Source organism: Pteropus alecto, unplaced genomic scaffold, assembly GCF_000325575.1.
Source record: "Pteropus alecto unplaced genomic scaffold, ASM32557v1 scaffold117, whole genome shotgun sequence".
NCBI classification, from domain to species: Eukaryota; Metazoa; Chordata; class Mammalia; order Chiroptera; family Pteropodidae; genus Pteropus; species Pteropus alecto.
The window spans coordinates 1756967-1770251 of record NW_006440642.1 but is presented as its reverse complement, the minus strand read 5'-3'; the positions used below and the strand labels follow the sequence as shown (position 1 = coordinate 1770251).

The window sequence follows — 13285 nt, the reverse complement described above, 5'->3', positions numbered from 1 at the left end:
CACTCTTTCTCCAGGGGCCAGGACCAAGGGCCACAGAGCCTCTGCAGGGGTTTCCAGGGGGACACCTTGGCTCCAAGGGGGGTGTTTCTGAAGTCTCTGCATTCCCAAGGGTTAACTCTTAGAGCATTAGGGGGCCTCCCAAGTCTTCATGACTTTCTGAGCGTGAGTGGTTGGTTATTCTTGTTCGCTATGCCCAGGACCCCAAGTTTTCATTCATACACAGTATGTTGGAGAGAAGAGTGAAATGTGAGTGCATCTCAGGAGGGGAGCGATTTGAAAAAGGAGAGAGGAGGAGGTGGGGTGAAAAGAATGAGAGAAAGGAAAGCAGCACCCCCAGCCTGTACCCTGCCTCAGGACCACCCGGGAAACATCAGTGGGCCGCGTTCAGCTGAGGGAGGGGGTGTGGCTCTGAGCTCACCTGTGAGGCTCCCCAGCCAATGATCCCTCCAGCCCAGGCCCTGCCAGACTTATGGACTATTGGTGTCAAATGTGAGAGGAGAAACGGCAGCTGAGAGAGCACTCCATGTTAGAACAAACAGCTGGCGACAAACGTCTATGTAATTGGAATGCCAGAAAAAATAAATTGCATCCATTTTTATGACTAGAAGGAAATTTGATGGTGGTTTCCCACCCACCTCCCTTTTTTCCCAGCATAGATGGACTCTGTGGGCTTTGAAAGCAAATGGTATTTAACTCAATAACTTGGCCAGAGGATTTTGAAGCAGAACCTCCTCTCACCCAGTGCACTTCCATGGAGGTTGGGGGCGGGGGGAGGCAGGACAGGAAGTGGCAGAAGCCCCACCACACCTCTTACTGGATGGGTAACCCTCGGCAGTTCCTCAGGCCCTCCGCCTTACCTTCATTATTTGTGCAGTGGGATAACACTAGCACCTACCTTGCAGGGTTGGCGGGAAGTCAATGAGGTCACATGCCAGCGCACTCAGCACCATGTCCCGCATGTTATCCAGGCTCTGAGAATGTCAGGTGTTATTAGTATTCTCAGGGCACATTGCACTGGGGTCTCAACAGTCTCTGTGAGCGACATTCGGATCTATGTGGCATGCCCGTGATGAGCAGAGGGGAAGTGAGAGTAACACATTTAGTCACACAGAAAAACAGGCTCAGGCAACCTCAGCTCAGACACTGGAAAGGGCCTTAGAAATCACTTCCAGGGACGACTCACCTTACAAAAGGAGAGACTGGAGGGGCCTCAGTGAGGGTGGCTGTGTACATGACAGGTGGGGACAGAGCCAGGGCAGTGGGCACTCTGGAGGTGCAGGAGACCCTTTACACTGGAGAGGCGGTGGGGGGGGGGGGCATGAATCTAGCTACAGCAGTGTGCCTCGCACACTCAGAGTCTCCACAGTCCACAGAAAGAGCAAGTGCCCCTGAGACCTATCCAAGGCCTGGGCTCAGCCACCAGAGAGTAAGGGGCCCCTCGGAACAGTCTCAGCTCTCATTGACTCCCCCCAGCCCAAAACCAATATGTCACCTCAGCTTGTCCCCATCACAAAGCTACAGAAGTCAGCACTCAAGATGTTGTTCCACAGAGGAGTCAGGCCACCCTTGGACTCAGAACTCAGCAGGGAAAGGGGAAGACACAGGTTGGGAGGGAGCTACACCGGCCGTCATGCCTCCTCTGGCTCCAGATCACCCACGGCGTAAGAAACCTCTGGCCTTGCAGAGCCAGCCTTCCCAGACTGTGCCAGCAGGCTCGTCACATGACCCTGGAATCCCTAATGGCTGCCCGAGCCTCTCCCCAAGCCCTTAAGTCAATGAATGTACCAGGATCCCTCTTATCTCTCCTCACTCCCAACCCTGGGCTTGAGAGCAACTTGAGGCAAGGAACTTACTGGCCATTTATCATCAGGGCTTAAACTTTGCCATCAATGTTAGTAGCTGTTGTTGTTGTTGTTGTCAATGCTCAATGGCTCAAAATTGCTGGAAGGGGGTGGACTAGATTGTGGGAAATGGGTCCTTTCCTATTCTGTAGGTCTGGCAAGGCCCACCCAGCTCAGGTGTAGAACAGTTCTACTGCTTGTCCTCCTCCCCCTCCCCCGCCCTCCTCCTCAGCTCCCAGGAGTTGCTGTTTTAAAAACAGGAGCTGTGGAAATGTGGCCCAGAGCCAGCTGCTTAATGTGCATTATCTCTGGCTGCAGCCGGAGTCAGAACTGAGCTCTCCAGAGCCCTTCCACTCCTCCCGCCGGTCTCTCTGCTGAGCAGCCTCCAACACTGGCCTCTGCATGACAGGGGCTTCCAAACAGGGCTCTGAACCCTCGAAGTCACATCCTGGGAGGCCCAGAGATGGAAGACTCACCAGTCAAGGAAGGCAGGTCCCCCATCCCGGGAGGAAGGGTCTGAGATGGGCAAAAGGATCGTGCCTGGGGTCTCAGGGATGTGCCAGGTTCGCTTTAAATCCCATTCTTAACATAGGTCTGGAGGGACAGGGCAACTCATCGGAGCTGCAAGGGATCTCAGAGGACCTGGGTGCAATCTCCCAAGGAGGCACTCTGAAGAAGGATTTTCCAGACTGTCGGGGCACAATAGCTGTGAGGGAGCTGTCCTCAAGTGGAACAGCTCATATCATCATCAATCCCATCGGTGATCATCACCATCCCAGCTGCCATTTATTGAGGACTTTCTTTGAGCTGATCACTTACAATGGCCCATTTTCTAGTCTCTCCCTTCCTTTACTTTTTATCTCCCTCATTAGAATGTAAGCCTGGCCCAGTCTCATCCCCAAACCCTCAGGCTGATCTCAGTGGCTACAGGGGAAGGTTAATGGGGGCTTGATCTAATCCCCAAACTCACACCCCTCTGTCTATAGGGACTACAGAGGATCAAGCCTGCCCTGCCACAGACATCCCATCACAGTGCCCGGGTGTTCAGTGTAGAATTCCCCAGTGTGTAACTTACTGTAGGTGCTCAATAAACATTGATTGAATAAATGAATGAATGAACGAATCTCTAGAAATAGCATCCCCCTTGGTTCTGGTTAATGAAACAGAGGCCTAGCCCAGCCACCCACTCAGGTCCACTGGGCAAGTCACTGGAGACCATCCCTGAGGACACCCTAGAACTCAGCCACCTGTGTGATGACAGAAATGCACGAAGGCACAGCAGCAAGAGTAGGGTGGTCCTGTGAGCCCCCAACCTGTCAGGGCAGAATGCTGGACCCATAGAAGCCTTCAGAGGTCTCAGCAGCTTCAACACCCTGTCCTGTCCCTCCATCTAGGTCCTCTTGTCTTGGCCCAAGCCCAGCACTTGGGAGATGGCAACCCCAGGACAGCCTGCCTGGTGGGAGGGTGATGAGGAGGCAAGCTGTCCAGTGCTCTTCTGAGGTGAGGCAAGATGTCCTCTTGGAGAGTCAGACTGGAAAGGACCTTAAAAATCACTGATCGTGTTTCCACCATCCCCATTTATGAACAAGAAAACTGAAGCTCAAAGAGGTTATGAATGGGTCCAAGAAGACACAGCTGATAGGTGGCAAGCCAGGACTTTGAAGTCAGAGATGTTTGGTGCTCTTAACCACAATCTTCCACCTCAGTCTCCCAGTCTGGACAGAGGGGGGATTGGACCAGATGGCCTCTAAAGTGTCTCAGATTAGAGATGATTTCGGGGGCAGCCAAAAGTTTGTCTCCATGGGGCATCTTCACCCCACTCTTCCCTCTTTCTCATCACCCAGACATCAGCCTCCTCTGCAACCCAGGACACTGTCTGCTCCAATCAAGAAGCAGGGAAGGGAGGGGCTGCAGTGCCCCTGTCTGGCAGGTGAAAGGAGGACCTGGGGGGAGGGTTAACGAGGGGCAGAGATGGAGAAAAGGCGCCTGCCCACTCTGCCCATCCATACCTCCGCACAGCCCGAATGCCAGGGGAAGTTCACAGAGAGTTTACAAACCTCCTTTGTCACAGAGCACTGCATGGAGCCATCAATCACGCCCGTAATTTACCCGTGTCACTTTCCAGTGGAAAGCCGCCCTGTGAGCAGCCAGTGGCGCTTCCTCTCTCACCCACTTGATGAAGATTTCATCTAACTGGTCCACGTTAATCACTCCCAGGAATGCGAGGCAGCAGCTGGCTGTGAGGATGCACCACAGCCCTCCCTGGTGTAGGCAGGAGAACCCATGGAGGGCCTCCCTGGCTCAGGGCCCAGGGGCCCCAAAGAAACCTGGAGAACCCCGAGAGGGTCTGTTGGGAAGAAGGAGTGGTAAACTTCAGGGATGGAGGAGGGGCAGGCCAGGAAGGAAGGAACCAATGGTAGGTGACAGTCATCCAGCTCCCCACACTCCCCATCCCCATGCCCAGAGGAGCTGACCACCCTCCTCCTGGATATAGACTGGGTCCCACCCTCTGTCCCTCTCCCTTTAGCCTGTGGGAAGAGAGATCCAGAGGGTTGCCATCGGCACCGCCTGGCACTGGCCCCCAACTGGAAATGCTGAAAGCACAGGCCATCTGGGAATCACAGTTATGCCCAATGCCTTTCCTCCTGCACATATTTCTCCAAATATGCCCGGCTTTGTACAGGCTGTTCCCTATGCCTAGGATGCTATTCCCTGCTTCACCTGCCTAGTGACCTTCACCTCTTGGTTGTCCGTCCCACTGGTCCCAATTCAAAAACCACTTACACTAAGATGCCCTTTCAAACTCCCTTGGGCAGGAGAGGTAACCTGTCCCTTCTCTGCCTGGCCTTCCACAGCCCCTAGCACAGGCCTCCTCACCACACTGTCCTGCCCTTATCTGCTGATAAAGAGGGTCCTCTGACCATCCCGCAAGGTGCATGGGGACTGGGACCATACACTCGGGTTGGGGCTTGAATGCCTCTAGAATGAATGAATGAATGAATGAATGAATATGACCTGCCTTAATGCACGGACTGAGGTAACACACAAGCCAAGTCACATTCCCAAATCTCTCCTGGACTGTCACCTACTCAGGGGATCTCACCCTGATCCGATATCTCTCAAGGGCTGTATAAGAGCTTCAGAGATAAACTGTCCTCATTTCAGTGACAAGCAAACACGGGACCAGAGGCCCTGGGTTACTGTCCAAGGTCCCTAGCAGCCCCATTACCAGGAATAAGGCCATGTCCATACTCCCAGGGATGTGAAAAGCTCTGAAGCTGGGTGAGCCCAGCAAAGCTCCAAGAGGCTGATCTCACTGGCCCTCTGGAAGCCTGGGTAAGTGTGGGGCACCCCAAGTTCCTGTCCCCATCTCCCCTGTCGTCCCCAGAGGCTGCTGCCTGAGTGGTTGGCGCATACCTTGCGCTTCTTGGCACGTCCCTCGGCCTGCAGGGTGCGGGTGCAGCGCTGCACACACTCGGAGAAGCTGAGGTTGCTGCGGTCGGCGCTGTAGTCGAGGTCAGCCAGCCGCGCCAGGGACAGGATGTAGTTACAGGCAATCCTCAGGATGGCCAGTTTGGACAGCTTCTGCCCATATGAGTAACACGGCACCTGGGTAGGGGGAGGTGAGAAGGCATCAGGATGGGCTACCAGGGTCTCTGTGCTGAGCACAACCCTGTGGGAAGCCCGGGCAGGCATAGGGCCACTCACAGTGACATCTGCACCACCTGAGAGGGGACTGCTAGGCATTGGAGATGGCCTATCTAAGCCATAGACCCGTATTTTATTCTCTGTTCTAAGCACCATCTGTATCCTCATACACATCTCAGCTCATCCACTCACAAATTCAGGGAGGTATCCACATTCCTGTTTTGTAGGGGAAGAAACTGAGGCTCAGCTGGGGTCCACAAGTCAGTCTGAATGAAGCACAGTATGTCCCCACCAGGACAGAGCTCTCCCCACCCTCCCTCCATGAGAAGAAGTCCATCTGAGAGAACAGACTTTTTCTTTCAGCTCTGATATTCCATTCATTCATTCATTCATTCAGTGACACTTGTTTTGCTAGGCACTTGAGGTTCCAATGATGCATAATAATGTGATTCCCGCCTTCAGAGAACTCATACTCAAGAGCGATGTTATGCCATCACAGAGTTAGGGACTCTGGGAACATACAAGAAGCAAAAGTGTCAGTGCTCAGCTGGAAGAGTACATATTTTTGGTGGTTTTCTTTTCCTTTTCTCTTTTTCTTGACGGCCTCTGAACCTGAGATGCTGCTGGGTATAAAACAGGTGCATGATAAATATTTACAGCCCCAACCAGACTTGACATGTTTGTCAGTGATTCATCACTAACTAGACACTAATTGCTCGGGGATTTGTACTGGGTGAGAGACAGAGCCTCTAATTCTTTAACATTGTCCACCAATGTCTGTGCTGCATGAACAAAAAGCTATGAAGACTGCAGCAGAGTTATCTGTTGTAATGTGGAAAGGTCTTAGGTCCATCCGACAGGGGCTAACATGCAGAGCCACTGCTGCCATGAGGCATCTTTCATCTAAATGGCTGAAATGCACTCGCCCACCAACCGAGGCTCCAGGTTTCCTCCTCTCTCTGGCTCTCCAGGATCTGTACACAGCATCCATCCCTGCCACCAATATCTGGTACTGATTAACCTTCATCCTACAGAGCGGGACCCCCATGGTGCATCCATTCAACAATTATTTAGTGAGCACCCCTATACTTCAGGCACTGTTCTAGGCCAATGGTTCTTTACCAGGGACGATTTTGTCCGTCAGGGAACAATTAGCAATGTCTGCAGACATTCTTTTTTTTTTTTCAGCATTTTATTTTATTATTAGCTTCAATATATAGTACATTGGTTAGACATTTATATAGTGTATGAAATGATCCCCTGATTACCCTATCACCTGTCTGGCTCTATGCCTAGCCATTACATTACTGCCGACTGCATTCCCTATGCCATGCTCTCCATCCCCGTGACCATCTATCAACTACTAATTTATATTTAACTCTTCACCCCTTTCTCCCAGCCCTCAACCTCCCTCCCCTCTGGCCTTCATTCTTGATTGTCACTAGTGAGAGCAGGTGGAGAGGTGCTACTGGCCTGTGGCAGGTAGAGGCCAGGAATGCTGCTATACATCCTACCATGAGCAAGATCCTCCGATGCTCCACAACAAAGAACTACCCAGCCTAAAATGTCAGCGGTGCTGAAGTTAAGAAACCCTATTCTAGGCCTTGGAGATAAAGCATGAACAAGATGGTCACCTAAGATGGGGACCCTAAATGTAACATCCACTTTGATCTCACTTTAAGCTCACTTTGTCTGGGAGCTTTATCTGACTTTCCCACCCCAACCCTAAATCACAGGTTTAGGGGAATGGGGAGGGTGGGGGGGTGCCCTTGATATGCTCTAGAAGCACCCAATCTGTCCTTAACTCCTGATTATTGTGACTCACTGAATGGTCAGTCTCCCTGTAAGCTGTGGGAGAAGGCCCCTGTCTGCAAAGCCCAGCACAGGTCCTGCCCATAAGGGAACCTCAAGAGGGTTTGTTGAATGAGGGAATGAATGAAAAAATGAATGATTTCCCTCCATATTCACCAGGTGACTCCAGAATGTTTGGAAGTGGATTCAAAAATCTTTCTTCATTCTGAAGATAAAGATTTAGCTATTTGGCCTACAGCTTAAGTATACATACCTTTTGGTTCAACTCTGGGCTTCCCTGCTATGAGACTCTGGGCAAGCGACATAATCTTTCTGAGCTTTGGAGTCCTCATCATGTTGCTAACAGGACTGACCTCACAGTGCAGTAGGGATTAAATGAGATGACATATACACTGCCCAGAGTAAGGCCTAACACATGTCAGCAAATTTAGTTCAGTCAGTGCCATGCATCTCCAAAGAGAGGCTCCAGAGAGGGTGAGAAGCAGGAAATGTGGAGACAAGACACAGGCCTGCTGATCCTCCACCCGCTGGGGGTCCTGAGAGACACCCACATCAGAAGCAAGGTTTGCTGTCACCTTTTAAAATGCTCCAGCAGCCAAGGAGTTGCCCTTTACCTGGCTAGAAAACCCAGGGAAGGGCAGGGAGGTGACAGAGAGACCGCCAAGACCCATGCATTTCCCCTTCCCACCTCCCACTCCCAGCCTGGCTGCAGCTCCGAACCCATCCAAGAAAAGCCAGCAGAACAATGCACTTTGCCTGTTCCCAACTAGAGGCCAGAGAACCCTGCTTTATCAGCCTGAACAAATAAACAGGTCTGTGGGACAGAAAGGTCCCTGAGAATTCTGGGACAGGGCACCCCAGGGAGAGAGTACCCCACTGGTAGAGGCCCTAGACATGGGCACACTGTTCCATTGCTTCTATCAAAGTCCAGGTGTAACAAGAAAAGCACCTGTTGAGCTTCGGTTGTATATCTGGCACTAAGGTCGCTATTTACAAGTAGTTTTATCCCATTTAAAACTTTCCCCCAAAAAAGATTATTATCCCATCTGCAGATGAGAAAACAGAGAGGTGACATATTGGGCCCCAGCTAAGGTCACTCAGCTAAGATCTGGATGGAACCAAGAAGCTTGTTTGTCTGGTGCCCAAGGCACATGGCTATAGGGCTCTCTGGGCTCCCACTACCAGAGGTGGCCACATATAGGACACCAGGGGCAACTTTCAGTCAAACGACTCTTCCTCCTCCTCCTCCCCCTCCCCTGTGTGTGTAGAGGAGTGTGCTCCTCATCCCACCTGGCTAATTCCAGGTCGTCCTGGTGCCCAAGCTCCAAGATGCAGCACCTTGGCCCCAAGAGCCCAGCTTAGAGGCACTCTGGGCCTGGGCATCCACTGCAAAGTGAGAATCCAGCAGCAAGTTCTAGTTCTAGGAGGCCAAGGTCAGGAGGAAAGAGCTGGTCTGAATCCTGGGCACTTACCAGCAGTGTGACTTTGGGCAAGTGCCTTTCATCCCTGAGCCTTGGTCTCCTCATCTGGAGAGCGGGGCTAACACGCCCTATCCACCCTGCAGGACCGGGATCGGGCCACCCCTTGCTGTTTATTGTGGTCTACTAAGCCAGACAGAAGGCTGAGTATTTTGAATATGATACCTACATTCATCTTTAAACAATCCCAAGAAGTAGAAAACATCACTTCTACTTCATGGAGCATTTGATGGTGGGGGTGTAAAAATTTCCTGTGACTCTCGGCTGGTGGAAGAATTTTTAGGTTTTGAACTCCCACCTTAGTTGGGTTCTTTCCAATTAGCCAGAAGCAACTGCTTGGGGTTTGGATGGGCGTCTACAGCCTAAGGCGAGGAGGTGGGCAGGCCACCTTTCTTAGTTGCAGATGGAGAGTTCTGGACTGGTCCCATGGGACTCCAGCCTTTGTGTATTACCTCTCTGAGCATCCACAGCAAGGTCCAATGTCCAGCCACCCCACTGCCTATAGAAGAGCCCATGCAGTCGTCTGCTCACCCTGGTCAGAGGACTCAGGTCGAAGAAGGCAGCAGGGTCACCTAGCTCTAACTCCTGAGGGACTATCCAACTTCTAGGAAAGAGAAGGAACCTGCTTCATATTCACCCCACAAAGATTTTTAGGCTTCAGAAGAGCAAGTTTGGGGATTTTTACAAGGTTTCAAATACTCCTCAGAATATTCCATCCCACCTACCCCAAGCTAGACGCTCTCCAGGTTCCAGGATGCAGGAAAGCGTGAATAGGGCACCAACACAGGAGTCTGAGGACCCAGCTCTATCCCTGGCCATCTACATTACCTTAGATCGGTGCATTACCTCAGGGGACTGCAGTTACCTTGCCAATTAAATGGGCATCAGAATACCTGCTACCTGAATGGGATGCATTTGTGGCAAATGCAGGAAGATGCTACAGAGAAACAAAGCCAAGAATCTACCAGCCAATGTAAGAGAGGCCTGGAAGCCCTCTGCCCACCAGCCTTGGTGCCAGCTCCTAGCCGCCCTTCAGACCCAGCCCAAGATGCCCTCCTGGAAGTCCACAGAGACCCGTGGACCACAGAGCTCCATCACTGTCCACGAATCACAACTCAGTATTTAATTCCATTTGAAATTACTATTCTCTTATCTCCAGTGTCAGTGAGTACAGACTTCTTGAGACAAAGCCATTCTATGCAGAGCTGCTAAAGATCCTTGTCAAGTTCTATTTAAATAGATTTTTTTAAATCCCAGCTTTCTACACAGCAAGGAGACTACACTAGACCTTGAGAACCTAGGTCTTAGTAATTAAGAGACATGACTCCAGGGCCAGACAGGTCTGGGTACAAATTCTGGCCACTTGATTAACCTCTCTGTAAGTATCTCATCTATAACAAGGGAAGGTAGCACGACAGATATGCGAACACAGGTCCAATGCATTGAGGCTCCTAAGCTGTGGACATGAGGGAGCTAGATAGAAGGGTCTGAGACTGAGGGAGGTGTGGGGGTAGGGGTACCATCCCCACAGCCCCTCCTGGGCCATCCTGAGCTCCCTTGGTGAGGATTCCCTGGAAAACCCCAGGGGCAGCAGAGGAGGGGGCCTCACTGCCACCTCAGGCCTCTGCCTGCAAGGCTGCCATTCCTCCATCAAGGCTGAGGGACTTTGTGCTTTCATGGGAGAGAGGAAATCTGCACGCACACCAGATGCCCCAAGGATGAGCACAGTCTGTGAGCCAGAAGGTTCTGCCAGAAGCCCAAGGCCCACAGCTCTGGCCCCTCCCCTCATCCACCCAGTAAGGCCAGGCTTCCACTTCAACCCCCTCCCACCTGGCCCCAGAGCAGCCCTGCACATGGGCCAGGCCCAGCTGTGCACACATGGCCTTCACATGAGGTGGCGGGGAGGGCTCTATGCAGCTGGGCTGGTGGCATGTGCTTCAGCCTGACCATCTGCCCCACATACCCACCACCCTGGCCCCGCTGCCATGCACCCTCCCAGAACAGAGGGCCTGCCCCCTACCTGCGCCTCTGTGGCTAAGCAACCCCACTCCCCACGATCTCTTCCTGGTTGAGAGGATAGTGAGATGGACAAAACAGAAGTTGCCTGGCTGTCCTGTGCTAAGGGTGGACAGCTCTAGGACATTCAACAGGCTGAGGATCAGAGCTGCAAGAGCCTGGGCACTGGAGCAACTCACTAACATTGATTCAAAGCCAGGCTCTGCAATGACAGTGGCACACAGCTATGCAGGCTACGACTGCACAATGCCAAGGAGATACCAGCACACTGGAGTCTAGTGAATGGCACACCAAGGAGGTATGTGGTGCAAAACCCACAAGGCTTCAATCACCTGACATAGCTCTGAACTTCAGTCTTACCATCTGTGAAATATTTTTTTGGTGCTGAAAGCAGCAGCCAGAGGGGTAGAAAGGGCCTGAACTGGCAGTCAAAGGTCCTAGGTGCCAGCCCTGCCCCGCTACTCACCAGCTGTGATGCTCTGGGCATGTGGCCTCCCCAATCTGAGAAGGTTCTCCCTAGTTGCAAGGTGGACAGGCATCTCTCCGACCTTCATCCTTCCATCCTGCGGGAGTAGGCTGCAGGACACTCTACAGGCTGCTGTCCTCCCCAGGCATTCAGACTCAGACCACTGCCCAATGGCAGACTGAATGCTCCACTGGGCCCCCTGCCCAGGGTCCTAACTAGCATGGCTGTAGTCTTAACCCTTCCACTCCACCTCACTGAGCAAACATCTTACCCAAACCAAGCAAGACACTTTAGCTCAAAAGTCATAGGGGCTTTTATCTTCAAGCAGTTCAGTTCCCTTCTCATGAATGGACAGAGGCACGACTGCCTACCTCACACGCAGGAGGAAGAGCACGGTGTGATCAAAAAAAAAAAAAAGAAGGTCACGTTTTCTGACCTGTTTTGTTGTTGGCTGAAGCCCAGAGAGGTTGAGTAACTTTCCTGGAGTCACACAGGAAGTCTGCTGCTGAGCAAGGAAGAACCTGACTACTCAAACCAGTCACATCCACCCCCCACCCTTGCCCATGCCCTATGTGGGTTGGGGGTAGGGGCCACTTACCCTCTTAGATCTCCATTCTCTAAGAAAATGAGAAGCCTAGAACCCCAGGGCAATCTCAATCTGGTCTAAAGTGGAATTATAAAACTGCCTCTCCCCACCATGGATACTTCTTAAGTAAATATCCTTCCTCATTCCCCCACCTGCGACGCTGTCCAGCGAGGGCAGCCCCCACCACCCCCAAACTGAGACGCCCCTGACCCATCCCAGAACTAGACTCTGAAGGTACCTCAACTAAACAGTTCCCTCAGCAGACTCACCTGCTTCACCACAAGGTGAAAGGCAGCAGCAGAGGGATCTCCTGGAAAGGCTCTCACCAGCCAATTCCTGAGGCGCCCCTGGCGAGGGGGCGCAGGCCTGTAGCCCGGGTCCCTAAGGACGCCAGGGCAAGGGGTGCAGAACCCAGAAGCAACCTCTCTACTGGGAGCTCGAGGCTGAAGAAGGAATGCAGGGCCCTTATATTCCGGCAACCTCAGGCCCCTCCGCAGCATTCGAGGCCTCCCAAGGTCCAAATGCCCAAAGGGGTCTTTCCCTCTTCCCTGCCAGAGACAGATTCCCACATTCCCCCTCTCCATTCTCCACCGCGCTCAAGGGACTCCGGCTGACAAATAGTCGCTGCCATAAAAGTGAACTATGAGAGCTGAAGTCAGACGCGCAGGCAGGGTCACCCCGAGGGGAGGGGCGGGAGGGACCACGGCATGCCTTGGGGGGACCGTCATCTCCACTTTGCAAACTAAGATCCCTACCAACTCTGTGTCAAGGGTCAATACCCCAGGAGGCCCCAAATCTGTTTGGGTGCCGGCGCTGACCGGGCAGGGAAAACTTGACCTTCATACACACCCTCATCCTCCCTAAAGTCCCCCGGCCACTCACCCACCCACTCAGGCAATCGTCCTCGGGCGCAGTAAAGATGTGCGGCTGGGAGACGGTACCTGCTTCCGGAGCGCCTCGAAGGCTGCGCTAATGGTGTGCACCCGCGTCCGCTCCCGGGCGTTAGCCAGGAGCCTCCGGGTCTGCTGCAGGGCTTTGATCTCCGAGGAGGCGGCGGTAGCTTCGCCTGGCCGTTTCCTAGGCGACGCGGAGGAATCCGGGTGGTTATTGTAAATTACGTGTGAAATTGACGAGTAGGAACTTTCCCCCGGGCGCGTGGGGGGCGCAGCGCGTACTGAGGTCTCCGGGGGCGCAGGGAGCGCGGACGGCGTAGGGCGAGCAGGCGGTGCGCACAGTAAGATGCGGGGACGAAGGCCAGGTTCACGGAAAGACTGTACCTCGGGAACCCCAGATACCTGGCTCTGGGGCGCTGGAGGCAGCGGTGGCGGCGGCGTGGGGAGTCCCGGCCCCACTGCGCCCAGGGCAAAGCCGCGTTTCCGCGCATCCAAGACCTCCGGTGCCCGGGAGCCCCCGCGCTCCCCGACTGTGTCCGCGGCCC

At 53.1% G+C, this 13285-nt stretch overlaps 1 protein-coding gene across 3 annotated transcripts in view; it reads right to left on the bottom strand.

Annotated features, from left to right (window-relative positions):
- ATOH8 (atonal bHLH transcription factor 8) overlaps positions 1-13285 on the bottom strand; it is a 31090-nt gene that overhangs the window by 17519 nt on the left and 286 nt on the right. For 2 of the 3 annotated variants that reach the window (XM_015593870.1, XM_006917701.2), the window contains exons 1-2: positions 12789-13285; positions 5259-5450 (exon numbers count right to left, since the gene is read on the bottom strand). The exon at positions 12789-13285 is cut by the window's right edge and continues 286 nt beyond it. In XM_015593870.1, the coding sequence (XP_015449356.1) occupies positions 5259-5450; positions 12789-13285 (689 nt within the window). Of the gene's footprint in view, positions 1-895; positions 4189-5258; positions 5451-12788 lie in introns of all 3 variants that reach the window. The other variant, XR_003048039.1, reaches the window with a different exon arrangement.